This window comes from Podarcis tiliguerta, assembly GCF_965153285.1.
Source record: "Podarcis tiliguerta genome assembly, chromosome: 13".
Lineage (NCBI taxonomy): Eukaryota > Metazoa > Chordata > Lepidosauria > Squamata > Lacertidae > Podarcis > Podarcis tiliguerta.
The window spans coordinates 5,143,039-5,166,198 of record NC_139546.1 but is presented as its reverse complement, the minus strand read 5'-3'; the positions used below and the strand labels follow the sequence as shown (position 1 = coordinate 5,166,198).

Sequence of the window (23,160 nt, the reverse complement as noted above, 5' to 3'; positions counted from 1 at the left end):
CCTTAAATACTTGTATGTATACTACATCTTGTAGAGTAGAAGAAATAATCTCATTACCAATAAACCCTGATCTTATCCAATATTTTCCTTACAGTTGTTGACTTCATTGCAATATATGCTGAATTCCTTCAATTGTTTAAACAAATGGGATTCATCTGGTTGAACTGAAGACACTTAGGTATCTAATGGAAAAACATAGAACTTAACGTTGGATGTTTCTGAAGCCATATCCATATAAAGGTTTGGCATAACTTGGATACCCAAATCTGAGATTCCAGCATCACAGGGGGCTGGATTCAATGTCCCTTGAGGTCCCCTACAATTCTATTATTCTATGATTCTGCTAATACTGCAAATTCAGTCACATCAATTTGTGCATTTTATACCAGTTGCTTTGTGCCTGTTCCTGGCAGGCACCACACCAAGTTGCAGAAGGAGCAGCAGAATAGCCTTGCCCTATTATTTGCTTATGTCGAGAAAGTGTTTGTTCTTACTTGCTCAACTAGAATGTCGCAAAGCAATTAGACAATCTGAAAGCAAGGGTTGTGGCAGTCTGCTATTTCTGCTCCAGTGGTATATCGGCTTCTCAGTTATTGTGTAAGTAGATTATTCAAGTGTAAAGGCAGGGGACGGACAAGTGGGACCTGCAACAAAATGTTTCGGTGTGGAGTTCCCCTGTTCAAGGAAACAGGCAGTCATGCTCTCTTCAATGATACTCCATTGCATCCCCTGCCTCTGGTTTTCCTTTCCTTCCCATCAGTAATTCAGCATCCCATGGCCACTGGGCATGCTCAGTGTTCATTACAACACCTGATCTCAGGTTTAACTCCTGCTTAGGGTCTGTAGGGCAAGGATTAAAATCTCAGGGTGTGGGTCTAGAAGGAACGGAACAGGCTGTTTTTAGCTTGGCTTCACGAGAGAGTTTTTTTATCAGTTTGTTCTGCTGCTATCTACCATGTCCTTTAGGATCCAGCTATGTTCTGTGCTGTATAGAATTCCAGTTCCCAGGTCTCTGTGCCTTCATCCCCAGAGGAGAAACCCATACCTGCTGCCTTGTGGAACACATTCAGGAGAAGAAAAGGCTAAGCAGCAGGGACGTCTTGCCCATAGAGGCAAGTGGCGCTGGGCACCAGGGCGCCAAGTTCTGGAGGGCGTCAGGGAAGAGGTGGAGGCTGGGCACAGCACCCCCCGGCATCAACTCACTGCCCTCGCAAACCTCCGCCATCCTGTGCCCAGAGCCTCCGCCTGCCGTGGCCATCGCGGCACGGGCACCAGGGAAGAGGCAGAGGCTGGGCGCAGTGCCTCCTGGCATCAGCTCACCGCCCTCGCCCGCCTTGCTGAAGCAGCACTGCACCCGGAGCTCCGCCTCTTCCCCACTGGAGGAGCCGCCCTCCAGCCTCTGCCTGCCTCCTCCAGCCTTGCACAGCTGCCGGCAGTGCCGTAAAAAGGTCGGCAACTCTGGGAAAGGGGGAGAGGCACTGGAGCGATCTTTGCACCATACTTAAGACGGCCCTGCTAAGCAGTAAACTCTACACAAATCCGGAGTAGAGTCCCTAAGAAAGTTGGGTGACATCTTGTATGCCTCCTTCTGGCAACTCCTGAAGCCAAGCTGGTGCCTAATAATAATAATAATAATAATAATAATAATAATAATAATTTATTTGTACCCCGCCCATCTGGCTGGGTTTCCCCAGCCACTCTGGGCTGCTTCCAACAAAGATTAAAAATACATTAAAATGTTACACATTAACATTCAGATGTCTTCTAAATGTCAGGTAGTTGTTTATCTCTTTGACATCTGATGGGAGGGCGTTCCACAGGGCGGGCGCCACTACCAAGAAGGCCCTCTGCCTGGTTCCCTGTAGCTTTGCTTCTCGCAGTGAGGGAACCTCCAGAAGGCCCTTGGCGCTGGACCTCAGTATCCGGGCAGAACGATGGAGGTGGAGACGCTCCTTCAGGCATTGTTCTGCATTCCTTTGGATCACATCAGTGAGGCTGAGAGAGAGGTCCTGTCATCTGGGCAGCCCAGGATCTCCAGACACACTGCACAGAGTTGCACCCTAGGGAAGTCACTTTGGTGCTGATAACACAACAAAAACAACACAGGAGACAGCAGGAGACAGCAGTTATGAGTTACAGGTCTTCAGCCACAGCAGGCACTGTGATTCTCTGGCGGTTTGGCTTTACCCCCAGAGGTTGCACTCCATTGTCTTTCAAAACAGACAAATTCCAGCAAGAATTTAAACCCACCCACCCACCTGACCTATGGCTGAATCCTAAATATATATATTAGAGGCATGGACAGCAGTGGCGTAGCGTGGGGGGTGCAGGGGGGCCCGGCCGCACCGGGCGCAACACCGGGGGGTGGGGTGCGCTCGCACTCGCAGCTCTCTGCCCCTACCTGGCTCACTCACTCTCTCTCTCACTGCAGTGCTGGCTGTGCGAATCCGATCAGAGCCGCCGGGTCGCCGCCCGCTGTGGAGGGAAGGGTGCCAGGCGTGCGGTGCGGTGCGGAGAGAGAGCGAGGGACTATCTGGGGGAGGGACAGTGCAGCGGGGGGGGGGCAATTACTTGCCTTGCCCCAGGTGCTGACAACCCACGCTACGCCACTGATGGACAGTGTTGGGGGGGGTCCTATTTATGACCCTGGGACTCGGCCCTGAACCTTGTAGCCTGGGTTTGGGCCATGGCCTCGTGAGCTAGCCATTTCAAGTCACTCATCCAACCTATCAGCACCCCAGATTTTAACTGGAGTAGTGCCTTGTACCGAATTCCACGGCAAACCCTACCAAAATAAGCATATGGAAATAGTTTATTTTTCAGCAACAGACTTTGAGGATGGCCTGAGCGTTAACTGACAGCTGCCTGGTTGTCGGGGTTGTTTCTGTGTTTCGCGTTGCACGACATAATGGTACATTGTCAGATATCTGAGGAGAGCTAGCCCTCGCCTGTTGGATAACGACTGATCAATTGAATAAGTGATCTACTGCAGCACTTTCCAATAAGGGTAATTATATGCTGTCAGCACTCTTTGTGAACAAATAATGAGGAAAGCATTGATTCATTGGTTTGGTGGGGCGGGGGGGAGAGCCCTTTTTCAGAAGTGCCTGTGTGCAAACCCTGAGAACTTGCTTCATGGCTCACTTCACAGCCAGTTTGTATTATCATGTTTCAGGTCTCTGGGAGCCCAGACAGTCTGAACAAAAGAAATTACTTCATTTCTTGCGATAAGTTATTGAAACCTAGGAGAGGAATGACAGAAATAATTATGTGCTGATGATATGTTTTGCATTCAAATGGTTTGTGTGAGGTTTTGTAGTGTAGGTACAAATACTGGTTTTGCTAGGCTGTGGTGGAAGCACACAGGGCGAAGCAGAGAGGTCTCACTCCAGAGATCTCCCTCCCTGGCACCTTGAATGCTTTTTGCAATAGTGTCCCAAGGGCCTAGGAGCAAAGAGGCCCTAGTACAGGCATAGGCAAACTCAGTCCTCCAGATGTTTTGGGACTACAACTCCCATGATCCCTAGCTAACCAGACCAGTGGTCAGGGATGATGGGAATTGTAGTCCCAAAACATCTGGAGGGCCGAGTTTGCCTGTGCCTGCCCTAGTACGTACAAAGGCACTTTGTGGTGGAAATTGCACCATTTGGTCATAGCAGTGAAAATCTGTTGTGAAGTTGCGTGTTGACTGCATCCTTTCAAAGTGATTATCTTCATCACCTCTTTTATGTGCTAGTCATCTATGTGCATTTATCTACCTGTCAGAGAAAGGCAGAGAACACTTGACAACTTTATTCATCCGATTGCATATAGGCCATGGTATTTTGCTTTAATCAGACCACAATTTAAAGTCAGAAACTATTTTTTCTCTGCTGAGTGTAAATTGTGTCTCCCCTGGAGTAGTCAGGGAGAAAACGTGAAGGCTTCAAATAGTGTGTGTGTGTGTGTGTGTGTGTGTGTGTGTGTATACACACACACACACACACACTCAGATTAGATCAAACCCTATGAATTTCCGCATAACCTCAGCAGACATGCAGAAGAGCAGCATTAATGTACTAATGGGCACTGTGCCTGTGGCTGATCCCCCTCGCAAAATGATATATTTTGCTGGGTCTGGGAGTAAAAAGGAAAGTGCATTGTCTTGCCAATAGATTTATTATTGGCTTTTGTAGACAAAAACAAAGCTCAGACGAAAGCCTTGTTTTGGCGTCGCTCCAAGGTATTTTTTTCTTGCTCTTGCTGGACACCAGTTAAATTTGTCTGACATTCAATGAAAGAATGGCATGCTGCAATAATTAGCTTTATATGCCTCCTGAAAAACGTCCAGACGTTTACTTTGTTCTGTGTTTTCACCCTCTGCACCAAGCAGTTGACTTTCGTTAGTGATACAGGATGCACTCAGTGATGAATCAGATCCTTCCAGCACAAGTTGGTTGCTCTTTGGACATGACAGAAGCAGTATGACAACCCAGAAGCGAGACATGTATAAATCAAACAGCAACTGATTTAAATCAATTGTGCCACCTGCGGTTCCTCTAACCTCTAGCTCTCCTTGCACAAATTGCGACCCATGAAGCTGAGCATCAGATAGTGAACATGCATTATGGCCTGCCATGCATGCACATGGCGAAAAGAAAAAGGGTTATCGTGCTCCTGGCGAGCTGACACACAGGGCTATGTTTGGCTTGATGCATCACAACTTGCACACGTCTGCATTAGAAAAACAGCTCCAGGTAAAAACAAATACATTGCTAAATCCATGACAAGACAGTTCTGTGAAAAGGATGATACAGTGGTACTCGGGTTACAGACGCTTCAGGTTACAGACGCTTCAGGTTACAGACTCGGCTAACCCAGAAATAGTACCTCGGGTTAAGAACTTTGCTTCAGGTTGAGAACAGAAGTCATGCTCTGGCAGCACAGTGGCAGCGGGAGGCCCCATTAGCTATAGTGGTGCTTCAGGTTAAGAACAGTTTCAGGTTAAGAACGGACCTCCAGAATGAATTAAGTACTTAACCTGAGGTACAACTATATTGTTAACTGAGATAGCTCAGCTAGTGGAGCCTGAAATTCTTAATCTCAGGATTGTAGGTTTGAGCACCACATTGGGCAAAGGATACTTGCATTGCAGGGTATTGGGCCAGATGACCCTAGCGGCCCCTTCCAAATCTATGATTCTATAGGAGTCACAGAGTATTCAGCGTGTGTTATTTCTCTCAATACTTTATCTGAATCATAGAATCGTAGAATGTTCGCTTTTGCTTGAACAAAAGGAGAAAATGCTAGTGAACTTTAACTGATGCCGCCTTTGGATTTTTTAAAAAGTAGCACTACTAGCCAAAGGGACGTAGGTGGCACTGTGGTCTAAACCACAGAGCCTAGGGCTTGCCGATCAGAAGGTCGGCGGTTCAAATCCCCACGACGGAGTGAGCTCCCGTTGCTCAGTCCCTGCTCCTGCCAACCTAGCAGTTCGGAAGCACATCAAAGTGCAAGTAGATAAATAGGTACCGCTCCGGCGGGAAGGTAAACGGCGTTTCCATGCGCTGCTCTGGTTCACCAGAAGCGGCTTAGTCATGCTGGCCACATGACCCGGAAGATGTACACTGGCTCCCTTGGCCAATAAACCGAGATGAGCACCGCAACCCCAGAGTCGGTCACGACTGGACCTAATGGTCAGGGGTCTCTTTACCTTTAATGAGGCTAGCACCCTTATGTGGATCCTCCCTATTCCCTGTTTAATTCTGTCTGAGTTCTTATTTGAGAACACTGGGTGAGTCCTGAGGTTTTGCAGCATGGTGTTTGGGTCTTAAATTCAATGGCACTCTTCATTCTGAAGTAAACGGATTATCTGTTGGGTCCGAGGAATAAAATGCATTTGGTCATGATGCTTTAGGTCATCCTTACGTATTACGAGTCGTGGTAGTGGAGCGACAGAGACATACTACCTTGAAACGTGAAATCTGATGTGAAGGCATATAATGCAACAGTCTTGCTGAAGCACTGATGATCCAGGTCTATTTGATGCTCGGATGGCATGTTGCCTGGCAATCCCGTGTACACCATGCTGACTCTTGTGATGAAATTAAAATCTAGTTCTGCATCTCTTCAAAAACACACAGGCAGATAGACCCATCTTTGGACAAACTTTATGCAATTGTATGAGAATGAAGGGAATTTAATTCTAACAAAGGCCAGATGGTGGTATCTTTCCAAGGAATAATTTTGTTCCTATTTAGCACGTGAAGACAATACAATTTTCAAAATAAAATCCAGCAAGTCCCGTTCCACCCCACAAAAAAAAAACAACCCTATTATCCTTTCAGCTTTCCTGACAAGACTTTAGTTTATCCAGCCAAGAAACATAATGTACTTGTACACACCAGTGAATTGATTCTTGGGCTAGGATAATTAAAGTGTGTGTTAGGGTCCGTGATTACAAGAGACATTCCTTTTTGCAATGTTTTGTGCTGGGGATTTGTCAGCTCCGTAAGGAATAAGGAGTTGTGAGAACTGCGAGAGGGGTAAATGGGCCACACATTTGCTCTCCAGCGCCAAGGACAGAATATTGCTTTAGAGGTTTACAAACAACTGCTGAGGCCTCTCTTTCATATTGGCTGAAACTATTTGGATCCCAGCAAATGTCCGTTATGTTTCGCTTCTTTCAGAGAAGAGAACCAAAAGTATTTGCTTCCAAAACATGCCTTTTCTGCTTATGCAGAACATATGGGGAGCAAACCAGTGGGAAGACCTCCAATGGCCCCTCGCAGAAGCGAGTAAGCTCCACTGGGGCCCATTCAAGATGCTTTGCTGCTGGATTGCATCCTTTGCCGTTGCATTCAGCTCTGTTGCCATTTTACCTGTTTGGATTTTGTTGACCCCAGTAGAGCAACGACCCTCCTATTTTCTTTCTTTCTGAGAAGTCTTTCCAATGCGCCCATATGCTATCCTTGTGGAAGCTGTGTATGTCTAGTTCTCCTATTCAAAAGTGAGGAAAGGAATTCTGGACACTCATAGAATCATAGAATCATAGAGTTGGAAGAGACCACAAGGGTCATCGAGTCCAACCCCCTGCCAAGCAGGAAACACCATCAGAGCACTCCTGACATATGGTTGTCAAGCCTCTGCTTGAAGACCTCCAGCCTCTGCTTAAAGACCTCCTAAAGATCATAGTCACTCATGGTGACTATGATCCTACAACGTTTTAACCATCTGGCATACCTGCCCTTTGGGAGTATATTGTTGGGTCTAGGTTCAAAATCAACCATCAAACTCATTGGGCAACCTTGGACTGGTCAACCTTGGCTCCAGATAAACTGTATATTTGTTTGTTACTTGGGGTTTCTTGGGGAAGACAAACCATGAAGTTGGGCTCCTACATAATGCTAAGCCAAACTATGGCTTGGCTGCAGGTAGTGTGGCAGCAGCAGGACTCAGGAAAGAACAAAGGAGGCACAGTTTTATCTCTGGCCATCAGCATGCTTGAATATTCATGTTAAACCATAGTTCGGCTTTCCATTGCGGCCATTTTATAAATTAATGTTTAATTTATTGATTGATGTTTAGTTACCCCCTCCCAGTTAAATGGTGGGACTGATAGCAAGCAAATACACCAGGAATCAGGATCACTGAAGAATCTACCCTTAGCAAGGTATATAGATGCTCCAGCTCCTTCCTTCCATTCTAGCCATGTAAACAGGCGCAGCGAGATGAGATCACATAACAACCGTCCTAAAAGATCTGCTTCTGGGTTCCCTGTGTGCTATTGGGCTTGGTTCAAAGTGATAGTGATGATTTACTAAGCCCTGTATTTGCAGGAACAGCTATTCCTGTAGCCAATTTGATTCCTAAGATTGACTGAGCAGGGAGCAGGGCTCTGTTCACAGTCCCTGCCGGCATTCAGAGTGAAGAGACTTGCAGAAGTGTCTTCTCCATGATAGGGCCCCAACGCTGGAATGATTTCCTATTTCAGGTGTATCCATCTCCTGAACTGTTTGGTTTCAGACTCCAACTGAAAACATCATTATTTGCGCCAAGATTTCACAGTCTGATAAATAAAGGGGGTGGTACTCATCAACAATGCATGTATTTCTATTTTAATTGATCTTGTACAATTCTTTGTAGTGTTTGTATGTTTTTAGTGCTGCTCTATTGTGCCTTGCTCATACGTTTGATGTACGTTGCATTACTGAGGAATATTGATTTAAAAACCTCACAGATAATTCCATGCAGCTCCCTCCAGTCATGAGAACTGAATTTTACACCAAACTTTCACTAAACTTTTTTCTTTTCTTTTGTCTTTTCTTTAGAAAAACTCTACAATTCAAATGGACGGGAGCTGAGGCGGGCCCTCTTCTCCCTGAAACAAATATTTCAAGTAAGTGAGCCTTTGTTCAGGTTCTTTTTGTCTGCCATTCAAGCTGGTTTCCATAAGATTACATAGGTACAGCCTTGTTTAACAGGAAGCTAGAAGATATTGGAAGCGGTTATGGGCAGGCAAGCACATTATTTACCCATTTTGAGTGTTTCCCCAGGTCCTTGACTTCATTTTGTCTGGAAGGGTAGATGAAGCAAAATACCTTTTGCACCCCATCCACTTTAGCACTCACCACCCATGGTGGAAAAAAAGAGAATCCCAATGGCACTATAAATGCTCTCCCTCTCTTAAAAGGAAGGTTTCTTTCTTGCTTCCTGAAATACTAGTGGTATCCTTTGTTCTGTGTGCTCCCCCCTTCAATGTCAGGGGTTGAAAGGGGGAGGGTGCAAAACAGCAAGCAGAGTGGGTGGGTCACCCGCCATTTATTGTGGCTTGACACCCCTCCTCCCTTTCATTTTTGCAGTCCTGGGCAGGTAGCAAAATGATGAATAAATCCTATGCATTGTCTGTTGGGCTGAAATTTTCAATGCTGGGTTTAGTTAATAAATAGGTGATGCAGAAGAGACCACTCTTCCATACACTGATCTAAGTTATGTTTTTAATACATATTTCTGTAAGAGGTTTTTTCCCAAAAACCTTGATCAATTATGTATCATGTCGTGCAAATATTAGGCACCAGATTGTGAGCACAATTGGGTATAAAATCTCTCTCTCAATTTCTCTCTCTCTGCATACATACACACACAGCACATTCATACACACACTCATATACACACAGCATTATGTCATGAATCCATTAATCATTGCTAACAATTGTGCTTTTCAAAGCTTTTAGAGCATCTCTTTTTCAGTCTGTTGAAAAGATTAACTTGAAGGTGTTCAGAGTCATAGAATCTTATCAGCGAGAGAAATAAAATGTCACACACTTCACTCCTAAAGAGTCATCAATCATCCTTAGGAGAGGAGAAGGAGTATTCCCCAATTGCTTCATTGATCTGAGGAAGGAGGTGTGGCACATAGAACACCCTGGTTCATGAAAAGAATGATGGATGACTCCTCAGGGACTGGAGTAGATGAATTTGATTTAGGGGCTTCATTTGTAGCTTGCCAGAGCTTTCTGTATTCAGCTACGAGAAGAAGAGAATACCCTCTGTTTGATGACTTCAATCTTTTCTAGTAAATTGCTTAGATTCTGTCACAAAGAGGAGAAAACATTTTATTCCCCCTCAACTTCTAAGTTACAAACTAGTACTTTGAAATTTTGTTTTCATCCTTTTTATTTTCTGTTGACAAAAATTCCTTTCACATATACAGTGGAACCTCGGGTTGCGGACATAATCTGTGACGGATGCATGTCCGCAGCGCTTGCATCCTGAAGTGCCACGTCTGCGCAGGCGCGATTTGGCTTTCTGCGCATGCGCAAAGTGCGATTTAGCGTTTCTGCGCATGCGCGAGTGGCAAAACCCAGAAGTAACCCGTTCCGGTACTTCGGGATTTCCCACGGTCTGCAACCCGAAAACACGTAACCTGAAGTGTCTGTAACATGAGGTATGACTGTACAAGCCAAAATAGGTTTAGGATTGTGGTCATTGATTTAAATTATACATTGGGACATTGTATCACACATGATAAACCACTGGTGTACAGCAGTGGACTTCTCATGGTGTGGAAAGAAGAAGCCTTTGATGGCTTGCTTTTGAGGAGAAGATTGGACCTACCAAAACTTACCTCCTCACATAATTAGACTCACCACCTCCTGAAGGGGAGAACTTCTCCCAAAGATACCACCGCACAAAGGGGTACACATGCCCTGTTTTCACTTTAATTGGGGAGAGGGGCCATGATTGATGAACGGGAGTAATCTTGCCTCTGGAATTGGTGACTGTTCAGGTGAACATTCTTAACATCTCCTTTCAGACATTCACGCTCTGTGTGCACAAGTCAGGAGTGGGGCGAGTGGGGCTGGTGCATGCAAGAACATTCTAAGTAGGACTGTGGCCTCTACGCAGTTTGTGCCCACGTATGTGCAGCTGCGGTCTTGGACTTGCCTAGGGGTGAGCGTCCGTTGCTCTGTCCCAGCTCCTGCCAACCAAGCAGTTCAAAAGCACACCAGTGCAAGTAGATAAATAGGTACTGCTGCGGCGGGAAGGTAAATCGTGTTTCCGTGCGCTCTGGTTTCCGTCACGGTGTTCCGTTGCGCCAGAAGCATTTTAGTCATGCTGGCCACATAACCTGGAAAGCTATCTGTGGCTCCCTTGGTCTGAAAAGTGAGATGAGCACCGCACTCCATAGTTGCCTTTGACTGGACTTAACCATCCAGGGGTCTTTTACCTTACCTTTACCTTCCTTACAATGGTGTTTGTAAAAGTCAGTTATTGTTAGGGTCGTGGCCTCATTTGGCAGTCTTACCATCTATTTTTGAATGTGAAACTAAAACGACCACTGACAATAATTTAAAACAGAAAATCAGCTGGAATTTCTATGATGCCCAAGTATTAAATGTCATTGTTGTTCTGTAGCAATACTAGTTTTTCCTGGTTGCGGTTCCCTTCCATTAAGTGCTGTTACGTAGATGTATTATTTGTTGGAGCTGAATAGAGCTTTTGATTTTAAGAACTCTTAGAGCCAGTGGCGTAGCGTGGGGGGTGCAGGGGGGGCCGGCCGCACTGGGTGCAACATCTGGGGGTTAGGGTTAGGGGGCACAAATCCACGGGTTAGGGGGTGCAAATTACTTGCCTTGCCCCGGGTGCTGACAACCCACGCTATGCCACTGCTTAGAGCACAATCCAGGTTACATACTGTGGATCTTAGTTAGGTTTACTAAAAGAAAAGTTAAACGTGCTTAATTCTCCTTATTTAAATTAGTGGAACTTCAAAGTGCTTAACTGGCTGGATTGCATACTTAGTTTCCAGTTTAGTTTTATTATTCAAATATTCTTGAATGTGATCCGCAGCTTGACTTTACAATTTGCATGTGAGGCTGTTTTCTCTTATTTGCTTGGTTATTGAAGTTGATTACATGCATACGTAAATAATTTTATTTGTATGCCGCCTTTCCAGAGTTAAAACAATGCTCAGGGGAGCTTACAACATGAAAAAAAGCACATAATCCAAAATATTAGAAAAGTAGTGATAAACACCCCCCAAAAAATGCCCATCAAAAAGTACACAGCCAAATTGAACAATTTCGGCATAACTCAAGTAAGATCTAAGATAAAGATGCAAAATTAATTGAAACAAAATAAAATTAAAAAATTCCTTCCAGTAGCACCTCAGAGACCAGCTAAGTTAGTTATTGGTATGAGCTTTCGTGTTCATGCACACTTCTTCAGATACACTGAAACAGAAGTCACCAGACCCTTATATATAGCGAGAGGGTGGGGAGGGGTATTACTCAGAAGGGTGGTGGGAATGGGTGGTTGGCTGATAGGTGTGGTAAACCTGTTGACAACTGTTAACGACTGCAATTGGTCTTACAGGAAAAAGCAAGGGGTGAGATGGCTAAAAATAGCTTTATCATGTATAATGAGATAAGAATCCATTGTCTCTATTCAGACCAGGTCTCTCCATGGTTTTAAGTTTGGTAATAAGTTGCAATTCAGCAACTTCTCTTTCCAGTCTATTTCTGAAATTCTTTTGTAATAAGACAGCTACTTTGAGATGTTGTATAGAATGTCCTGGGGGATTGAAGTGTTAATTTATGCAAAATTAATACCGGTAACAGGAACAACAACCCCCCAACCAAACCCTCTAAACAACACCTCAGCCCAGTTGTGTGGCAGCGTGGCCCTGCAGAGCAGTGGCGTTGCTTGGGTTCCCACTTACAAGTGTGCCAAAAATGGGGCTGAAAATGGGCAGGATGGAATGGGTGAAGGGCGTAGTGGGGAAATCCCCACTTCTGTCCTGTAAGGGAAACCAGTGTAAGTGGCTTCCACTGAGGAGCCACAGAAAGAATGTGGTTGGTCAAGGAAGCTGTGGACATAAAAAACTTGAAAACCGCTTTAGGCTATTCATCCTGGCAGCCCTTAAATCAGAGGGTATAAAGAAATATAGGTAAAGGTAAAGGAACCCCTGACCATTAGGTCCAATCGTGGCCGACTCTGGGGTTGCAGCGCTCATCTCGCTTTATTGGCAGAGGGAGCCGACGTACAGCTCCCGGGTCATGTGGCCAGCATGACTTAAGCCGCTTCTGGCGAACCAGAGCAGCGCACGAAAATGCCATTTACCTTCCCGCCAGAGCGGTACCTATTTATCTACTTGCACTTTGAGGTGCTTTCAAACTGCTAGGTTGGCAGGAGCAGGGACCGAGCAACGGGAGCTCACCCCATTGCGGGGATTCAAACCGCCAACCTTCTGATTGGCAAGCCCTAGGCTCTGTGGTTTAACCCACAGTGCCACCCGCGTCATAAACAAATACAGCAACCCACTATTTGCATCCCCATCCCCAAAATGCATAATCCTGCAAATTTTAACCTGCCTCCTTAAAGTTATCATTTGTTTCTCAGGCGAAAAATGTAAGGAAAGGAAATAGAACTCAAGAAGCAGAAGAACTTTCTGCAGTCTCAGGCAGCATTTGTCATTCTTGGGCTATTCTTACTACTCCCAGTGCTATAATGTGTTTCTGTTCTTTGAATGTGAAGATTCTTCATAGTTTTGGATGGTTCCTGTCTCTTTTGCCGCTTTAAACCAGCTGCTTCCTCTGAGGAGTCAATCACATTCCCTGCACAATCAGCTTCATGGGAACTTGGGAGACTGAGAAGACCTGTGTTTGTTCTGATTCAGCAGTAAAACACTGGATTCTCCGGAGAAAGCTCCAGGACAAAACAAAATCCCTGCTTGGACATGGACCTGGAAAACGTGGACCCCTGCCTAGAAAATGCATAGGAAAGCTAAGTGGGAATGAGATGATAATAATAATAATAATAATAATAATAATAATAATAATAATAATAATAATAATAATAATTTATTTGTACCCCACCCATCTGGCTGGGTTTCCCCAGCCACTCTGGGCGGCTTCCAACAAAGATGAAAAATAGACTAAAATGTCACATATTAAAAACTTCCCTGAATTAATTTTCAGGAAAGCAGACTCTGGATAGCCGAGGAGGAACTTAGCAAAGACCGATTCTGTAAGCATCAGTGCAACTGGAACAGACCACTAGGGATATATAACATCAGTTTTATCACAACTTCGCTGGCACCCAGTTATTTGCCTACTTAATGTTTGTTGCCCTCAAAACAGCCCAGACCCAAGTTACCTTCTCCTTGTGTCGCTGCTTGCTCTGCTCATCAACCACCAACTCCCTGCCACTGCACCCACATTAACCCCCTAAAGCAGGCATAGGCAAACTCGGCCCTCCAGATGTTTTGGGACTACAACTCCCATCATCGCTAGCTAATAGGACCAGTGGTCAGGGATGATGGGAGTTGTAGTCCCAAAACATCTGGAGGGCTGAGTTTGCCTTTGTTGTTTAGTCATTTAGTCATGTCCGATTCTTCGTGCCCCCATGGACCAGAGCACGCCAGGCACTCCTGTCTTCCACTGCCTCCTGCAGTTTGGTCAAACTCATGCTGGTAGCTTTGAGAACACTGTCCAACCATCTCGTCCTCTGTGCTCCCCTTCTCCTTGTGCCCTCCATCTTTCCCAGCATCAGGGTCTTTTCCGGGGAGTCCTCTCTTCTCATGAGGTGGCCAAAGTCTTGGAGCCTCAGCTTCAGGATCTGTCCTTCCAGTGAGCACTCAGGGCTGGTTTCCTTCAGAATGGAGAGGTTTGATCTTCTTGCAGTCCATGGGACTCTCCAGAGTCTCCTCCAGCACCAGAATTCAAAAGTATCAATAGTTTGCCTATGTCTGCCCTTCCCAGTGGTGCAGCAGGTGAACACATTAAGCTGCCTTATACTGAGTCAAGCCAGTGGCTTCCTCTTCTGGAAGTTCTCAAAGGACAAGCTAAACCCAAGACTACCTAGCAGAGAGGCCAGGGAATGGAGCAAGGCCACACAACTCCCTCCCGGCGAGGCTTGTCTTGCTCTTTCTTCTCTTTTTAAGTTTCAGGCATCTGGCAATGCCTGTCTTTTGCTGCAGATGTTTGGGGCCTCTTGATTGTGCTGCTGATACTGGTTTTCTTTGCTAGGCTTCTGCTGCTTTTATTAATGTGCTGTTGAGTTTTCCTTGGCTGGTTTTAATCTGCATTTTCTCCTTTTAAAAACTGCTAGCTGCCTTGTAGATTTTGTTAAATCTAAAGAAGAAGATAGATGCAGCTTCAGCAGAAGTGTGCTGGTTCAAACGTATATAGAGTATACATTTTTTCTTCCTTTTAAAGGTGTTAACAAACCATTATTCAGCCGATCTTTCTCTAGGATGGGTTTCTGTTCTAATGAGCAGTATACATCAAAGTCCTGAAGTTTCCCTGTGCCTTTTGGTCTGCATTTTCCTCTTTTGCCACCAATTCTGCTGTCATCTTAAACTAATTTATATCTCTGGAAGAAAGAACCATAATCCTCAAACTCTAATCCTCCTTAAACCAATTTGATTTTTCTGTCCTGCGCTGGGTTTGATGTGCAAGATAGCTTTTGTCTGGTAGTCAGTGAAACATAGCCAGCTTGTGTTCGCAGGTCTTCCAGATAGAGTCACATCACAGCAGTAAGAAGGAAAGAGTAGTTGTGGTTCAGTCTGGGCCTTGTTAAGTAGCTGGTTGCACCTAACTAGAAAGTGTAGCTGTTAATAATAATAAAAAAACACTTATCTGATTAATATTTTGAAGATGATTTTCAAAAAAACCAGTATGAATAATTATTTTCCCAATTGTTTCTCTGAAGCAGATGTAGGTACCGTATTTTTCGCCCTATAGGACGCACTTTCCCCCCTCCAAAAATGAAGGGGAAATGTGTGTGCATCCTATGGGGCGAATGCAGGCTTTCGCTGAAGCCTGGAGAGCGAGAGGGGTCGGTGCGCATCAACCCCTCTCGCTCTCCAGGCTTCAGGAGAGCCCCACCGCCAGCCCCACAAGCTCGGGGGACAGCGGGCAGGCGGAACGCCGCCATCCCGCTGTCTCCCGACTAGGTTTGGAGGCTGGCAGCGGGGAGAAGCGTGCTTCTCCCCACCGCCAGCCCTGCAAGCTCGGGGGACAGCAGGGAGGCGCGCCATCCCGCTGTCTCCCGACGTGGTTTGGCAGCTCGGGCTTCCCTCTCCCCCAGCCCCGCTTGGTCCTAGAGAGGGCTTAGCGCAGCTCTCCGCAAGCTGTGGGAGCCCGGCGCGATTTCCCGCTGGCCTTCAACGGCTTGCGGAGAGCTGCCTGTTCTGGGGGCTGGGGTGGGGGAAGCTCGGACTTCCCCCGCCCCAGCCCCGTACCTGGGGGGAAAATAAATTCCCCCCCCTTTATTTCCCCCCTCCCCAAATCTAGGTGCGTCCTATGGGCCTGTGCGTCCTATAGGGCGAAAAATGTGGTACGTGTTAGGAAATGAGTCTAAATAGTCCCCATTTGACACACCAGATAAAGTAGTAAGAATCTTTTTTTTCCGTTTTACTTAAAAGGAAAAGAAACAATGGGTTTCTGTGTATATTACTTATAAACAAAGTTGTAGTGCTATCTCACACTCATTCTGAAAAAGCACATTATTACTTGCAGTTGGCCTCTTGACGGAACCTTTCAGGAACCACATTAAGGCTTCATTCTCCTCCTCCCCACGCCCTGTTTTTGACCTCAAACCATCTGAGTACATCTACTATAATCAAATAGATGCAGTGAGCATGGAGGTCTGTTATATCACAGTGTTCAAGGAACAGTTCAGTACAATAGTGCAGATGGCATAGACTATTAGGCCAGAATTAGCCTCCGCAAATCAAACAAAACAGAAGTAACTTTTGTGCCATCTCAAAAACAATGCTTTTTAATGGAGACGGTTGACATATACATTTGTAAGTTATCCAAGAGAAGTAAGAATGTGTGAACTGGCCGTAAATGTGAAGCAGAACCTATCCACTTAGCTGTATTTTCTGGGTCCTATATAGTCACTTTGATGCTCGGTTGATGTACAGTAAGTTGGAAAAATAGTTTTCCAATTAGCAAGTTTCTGGCATGGATAATTCATGAATCTTCTGTTTCAGAAATGCATTTTTGTTACTGTAAGCCCTCTTCCCTCAATGCTAAAATACAAATGGACAGTTATATAGTTCATCCAGTTCTTGTTCTCATAATATTCTTTCCTTCTTTCCTCCTATAGACATGGAAATCTAAGACTGTCGTCATGCTCTGCAGTTTGTTTATGTCTGCCAATAGGAAGCCATGACAATCCCAGCATGGCAGACAGTAGGGCAAGAAAGCAGCGTTGCTGGCAGGCATTTAATGGAAGAGGGAGAGGCGCTTTGCAGAGTGATTTAGCAAGCCGCTCTTTTCACCATTAAAATGTGACTGCGGGGTGGGGGGGAGGCACTTCTCAGAGCAGATCTGCAGGCTGCTGTGTGAAGCTGCCAGTGTGGTGTAGTGGTTAAGAGCAATGGACTCGTAATCTGGTGAACTGGGTTCGCTTCCCCGCTCCTCCACATGCAGCTGCTGGGTGACCTTGGGCTAGTCACACTTCTCTGAAGTCTCTCAGCCCCACTCACCTCACAGAGTGTTTGTTGTGGGGGAGGAAGGGAAAGGAGAATGTTAGCTGCTTTGAGACTCCTTCGGTTAGTGATAAAGCGGGATATCAAATCCAAACTCCTCTTCTTCTCTTCCCCACCTTTAAACACGGCCGCAGCAAAGTTCAATGGGGGAGTGAGTTGCTTCACACAGTGTTTTAGCAAGCTGCTCTGTGAATCACCTCTTTCCTCCTTGGAAAGGGGTTGGGGGGTGAGGTTAGCTGTGCGGGCAGGGAGCTGGTTATATAATATTTTTATTTCATTCTATAATATTTATATGCCACTTTACTGAGCAAAGCTTGCCCATGTACTCTGTTTAGATGGTAACCCCTTTGATCACTCAAGAACTAAGCCTGTTCTTGAGTGATCGTTCATTGTGCCCTGATTATTACCATTTGTAGCTGAATAATCCAGAAAGGAGAACTCCGGGAGATTTCCATGTTTGGCTGCTTTTCTCATCAGTGCTTTAATGCTGGCCGATGAAGGAGGCAGCCCATAAATCTTAGCAATATTACAGGACTGCTCCGGTTTTCTACCCAAGGACAACATCCTTCTCTCCTTCCTTCCTTTAGCTGTTACCACACATGTTCTGAAATGTGTCAACATTTTGATCATAATTTGTACCTTGGCTCCTATTTTCAGTTTTCAACCCAACCCAGAGACTCATGCTGGTAGAATAGCCTTTTAAATTTTTGGCCACTCATGTTAGAAAATCAGTAAGTTAATGGGATTAGAAAGACTGACTACTTTATTTCAGAAGTTATGTAAACACAGTCCTTTTAATGTAGGGGAAACTCGTTTGGATTCTTTTCATCTGTCTTTGCACAGTCCAGATGTTTGGACCTTCTCACAACCCCATCACTTTATAGATGCATGATAAAAAAGGTCATGTGTAGAGTGCAAATGTCTATGGCATGATGTTTATGTTCTCTTCCTTCGCACTTCCATTCCCTTTCCTTCCTTTAAAAAAGATACATTAAAGCCTTTTGAAGTTTAAAGCTTAGATTGTTTATTCAGTATTGTTAAAATCAGTCCAGTTAAAGTGTCTTTTATGAAATATGTGTTTTAAATTCAGATCAGATCCTGAAGTATTGCTGTTGTTCCCCATTAACTCATTTGAATATTTCGTTAAATTCAAACCTGCCGTGTATCTTATACATCACTGAAATGTCATTTTGAGTACGGAAATGCTAATTTTGGTTATATTGTTTGCATCTTACAGTATTTGAATTTTTAGGATGCATTACTCTTAAAGTGCTTACAGAAAGGTGGCATACAGGTTTTTAAAAATAAAAGAATGAGGCTGAACAGAATTCTCTAGGGAGAGAATTTCACAATTGTGGGGTATGGCAGGTTCTTGAATCGTGCAGGTTTGTCACAGCTCACCCCCACAACATGACTCGGGTCCCTGCTAGGGCTGGGCGGTCTCGTTTTCCACGTTGTGATATAAAAGGTAAAGGGACCCCTGACCATTAGGTCCAGTCGTGACCGACTCTGGGGTTGTGGCGCTCATCTCGCTTTATTGGCCAAGGGAGCCGGCGTACAGCTTCCGGGTCATGTGGCCAGCATGACTAAGCCGCTCCTGGCGAACCAGAGCAGTGCACGGAAACGCCGTTTACTTTCCCGCTGGAGCGGTACCTATTTATCTACTTGCACTTTGAGGTGCTTTCGAACTACTAGGTTGGCAGGAGCAGGGACCGAGCAACGGGAGCTCACCCCGTTGCGGGGATTCGAACCGCTGACCTTCTGATCAGCAAGTCCTAGGCTCTGTGGTTTAACCCACAGTGCCACCCGTGTCCCACGGTGTGATATATCAGTACCTAAATAACTCAATATGCTGATATATCATGACTTTTTGAATGTATCTCAGCCGTTTCTTCCTTCCTCATATTGCGTAGCCCTACAATGTGCCTCTCCAACTTACGCCTGAGCTGAAGGGGCATCAGAGCCTTAACTGCTCATCTCTGTCGACCTATTTTGAAGCTTTGGCAATTGAACTCTACTCTCAAATGAGACGTGGACCGTTGTCATGTATATCTGCTACATAATAACCATCTCTCATATCCCTAGAAAAATCAGTATAAATTTGTGAGCCGTGCTTACTGTTTGTTTTTGAAAAATGTTAAGTAGCAACTCATTTCTGTTTTTTTGCCTTTTTCCTTGATATAGGATGACAAGGATTTGGTTCATGAATTTGTTGTGGCAGAAGGCCTGACCTGTTTAATAAAAGTGGGCGCTGAGGCGGACCAGAACTACCAGAATTACATCTTGAGAGGTACGGAAGTTTATTTCACAAGCTGTTTTGCTTCATGCAGCTTTTTCTACTCCAGCCCATTCAGTTTTAATAGTGCTGCTTAGTTGCAAACTACAGATTTCACAGTTTTCCTGTTTCAAGTAAAATACATTATTTGTTTGAAGAAACCCAACCCTTACTCCATGTCCTTTCACCTTGCAGCCGACCGGATTTGACTTCACCTGGCGCCCAGCTGCCTTATTTACTATTACAGGGGTGCCTCGCACGACGAAATTAATTCGTTCCGCGAGTTTTTTCGTTGTGCGAGTTTTTTCGTCTTGCGAAGCACCACTGCAGTTAAACACTAACAACGGCGGGGAGGGGCGGGGAGAAGCAGGATAGCTGCCAAAGCCGGTACCTCGGACTCACCCGCGCCTTGTGGCCACCGCGCGAAGCGGCTGCTGGAGGGCGGCGGGGCTCAGGAGCGCGACTCTGGCTGCAACGCTGGCTGCTGGCAGCAACGGCTCTCTGAGAGGAGTGCGCGAGGGGGGTGGGCAGCGGCGCGAGGCAGCCGGAAGGTCGGTTGGAGGGAGCCGGAGGAGCCGTCAGCCGGAAGGTGGGAGGGAGCCGGAGGAGCGGGGAAGCGAGCGTGCGTGCGTGCAGTGACAGTCGCCATGACAGGAGAGGCAGGGCTGTTTCATCTAGTGAAGCAAGCCCTTAGGAAAATCCGTCTTGCGAAGCACCTCAGAAAACGAAAAACCCTTTCGTCTAGCGAATTTTTCGTCTTCTGAGGCATTCGTCTTGCGGGGTACCACCGTACTTTCAAACAGCCTTGTATTTAAGCACCATTCTGGAAGCCATTGGCCACTAAGTGTTGCTTTCAAGCAATTGGCATGGCTAGTGGAGAAGAGGCAACACTATTCTGGCTCCCCTCTGTAACCAGCATGGAAACCAAGTCTGATTCCAGAGGAGGAAAGCCATGAGATCTACATCCAGCATAGAAATGCAATGTGCTACTGCAAAGGACGCGGATGGCACTGTGGGTTAAACCACAGAGCCTAGGGCTTGCCGATCAGAAGGTCAGCGGTTCGAATCCCCACGACGGGGTGAGCTCCTGTTGCTCGATCCCTGCTCCTGCCAACCTAGCAGTTCGAAAGCACGTCAAAGTGCAAGTAGATAAATAGGTACCACTCCGGCGGGATGGTCAACGCCGTTTCCGTGCGCTGCTCTGGTTCTCCAGAAGCGGCTTAGTCATGCTGGCCACATGACCCGGAAGCTGTACGCCGGCTCCCTCGGCCAATAAAGCGAGATGAGCACCGCAACCCCAGAGTCGGCCACGACTGGACCTAATGGTCAGGGGTCCCTTTACCTTTACCTTTACCTTTACTGCAAGAGGAATGGGACTCTTCTTCCTTCTTCTTCCCAGTCACTAGTAGGCTAGAAGACACTTTTTTCAGGCTAGGCTTATTCACAAGGCTACTTTTAAACACTTTCTGCTCCCTGTGCCCCCATTGACTTTTTTCCCATCTCACTTTTCTTTCTCTTCTCCTAACATCTCACTTCTTTACTTTTGGACTGCAAGTCTCTGGCCAGGCCTGTGTTATTCTTAATTATTGAGGGCACCTATCAATTTTAGACTTGTCATAAATAAAGAATACCAACAACAACTTGCATAGCTCACTGACTCTCTCAGTTATTTTAAAGTGCCTGCTTTTTTCTAGGCGCTATAAAGTGATTTAAAAAATGACACAGGCCGTGCCTTCAAACTTACACTGTAAAAGACACAAAGGGAAAAAGCTATGGGGGAAGGAAGGGGGGGGGACCAAATTCAGGTAGCAAAACCTTTAACTACATAATAAGTGGCATCAAAGAGACAGTATAGTGAGCCAAGGATCCAAGTGGAAGTTAATTCCAGCTGATTAAGGGTGCCTTGTTGCCCTGCCTCTCCTTTCTCTCTCTTTCTGCCTCTGTCCCCACCCCACACCCCCAAAGTTGCTGGGTGAAATGGCTGCTAATAAGAGAGAATTCTGGGAGCAAAGGGACAATATGGCGGTTGATGTCAGCCAAGCCAAGCCAAGCCAATGGGATGGTTGTGTTGTCTCATATCTCCCTCTACTGAAACCAGGTGGAATGGCTGCTAATAAGAGAGAATTCTGGGAGCAAAGGGACAAAATGGCGGCTGATGTCAGCCAAGCCAAGCCAAGCCAATGGGATGGTTGTGTTGTCTCATATCTCCCTCTACTGAAACCAGGTGCAATGGCTGCTAATGCATTAACCTTTTTAAGAGCCTTTGCACTTGTTCAAGAAGCTCTGTAAATTGAGTGCACCGCATGCTCCAGACCATTGGTAGGCTAACTAAGGCCTGGGAGCTGGATCTGGCCCGATCACCTTCTAAATCAGGCCTGCGGACGGTCTGGGAATCAGCGTGTTTTTACAGGAGTAGAATGTATGCTTTTATTTAAAAGGCATCTTTGGGTTATTTGTGGGGCCTGCCTGGTGTTTTTACATGAGTAGAATGTGCGCTTTTATTTAAAATGCATCTCTGGGTTATTTGTGGGGCATAGGAATTGGTTCATTTTTATTAATTTCAAAATATAATCCGGCCCCCCACAAGGTCTGAGGGAAGTGGACCGCCCCCCTGTTGAAAAAGTTTGCAGGCCCCTGCTCAAGACCATAGGGTCTGCCTCTATGCATCCATTGTTGTGGTTATAAATTGTTTCAGTAAAATAAATAAAATATACCTGCATAAGGTAATGTGCAATCTCATGTATACTAGGTTGTAGAGTCTAGATGCCAGGTATATGCGTGCAGAGATGTGTGCTGTATTTTACAGTAAAACAGAACATGTGGATGAGTCAGAAGCACAAGTGCTGAATGTGTCTTTTTATTATCTGTGGCCTTTGTGTCAGGGCTAAATACAGAATAACTGGTCTATGAATGTGGAAAAGTTAGCTTTTCACTGAGTGTACTAGGGAAGTACAATACAACTCTGTTCTACTGTTATCTTTATGTGATTGTCCACTCAACAAAAGGTTGTGTTCTCTGTAGTTCATATTGTGTTCTCCAAAAAGTTGTGTTCTCTGTCGTTCAGTTTCAAATCATGGAAACCCAGCCAGATAGGCGGGGTATAAATAAAATTCTTCTTCTTCTTCTTCTTCTTCTATTTATATTTATATTTATATTTATATTTATATTTATATTTATATTTATATTTATATTTCATCTACATTCAGTCAGAGGAAAATGTTTTTTAAGTGTCCAAAGCGGAGTTGGGTGGAGATGTTAGCAAAAATTACAAACCACATATATGTCCTAATGAATTAGAAACATGGGTCAATATTTTGTATTCCATGAAGGTGGTCTGCTAGTGGAAGATCAATCTTCTCAGGCCCAAGGTCAGTTCAAGGATGCTTCTTGGGTTTTCACAAGTTTTTCTGTTTGGTCCGAATCTCCATTCCTGTAACTTGAATCCATTGGCTCTAGTCCTTCAAAAACCTGCTTCATCTTCCATGTGTCAGCCCTTAAGATCAGGCATGTCTAAAGTCCATTTCGAGGGCCTAATCTGGTCCGCCAGTCGGTTTAATCTGGCGCCTGTGGCAGTTAAAAATCCTTAAAAAACTTCAACTTCAATCCTAAAAAAAGGTCAACAACTTTGGCTGGCTCTTACGACCCTTTACTTCATCAAATCTGGCCCTCTTTGAAAGATGGCTATCCTATCTCCTCTCAGTCTACTCTTCTCCAGGCTAAACATACCCAGCTTCCTCAACCATTTCTCATTAGGCTTGGTTTCCAGACCAGTTTTTCCAGCTGAAGGCAAAAACAGCACAAGCTACACATAAAAGGAAGTTGCCACTCAATGAGGGAATCTGAGGTTTGAAGAAGTAAAAACAAACAGAAACAGAACAATAAATGAAGAGTGTGAAAAAGT

General features: G+C 45.4%; 1 protein-coding gene across 48 annotated transcripts in view; it reads left to right on the top strand.

Annotated features, from left to right (window-relative positions):
- The window catches only part of FHOD3 (formin homology 2 domain containing 3), a 349,246-nt gene that overhangs the window by 160,044 nt on the left and 166,042 nt on the right, over window positions 1-23,160 (top strand). For all 48 annotated transcript variants that reach the window (XR_014503939.1, XR_014503940.1, XR_014503941.1 and 45 more), the window contains exons 4-5: window positions 8,310-8,377; window positions 19,169-19,274. Coding sequence is in view for 38 of the 48 variants with exons in the window: in XM_083407397.1 (XP_083263523.1) it covers window positions 8,310-8,377; window positions 19,169-19,274 (174 nt within the window). In the remaining 10 variants the exon portion in view is untranslated. The remainder of the gene's footprint in view (window positions 1-8,309; window positions 8,378-19,168; window positions 19,275-23,160) is intronic.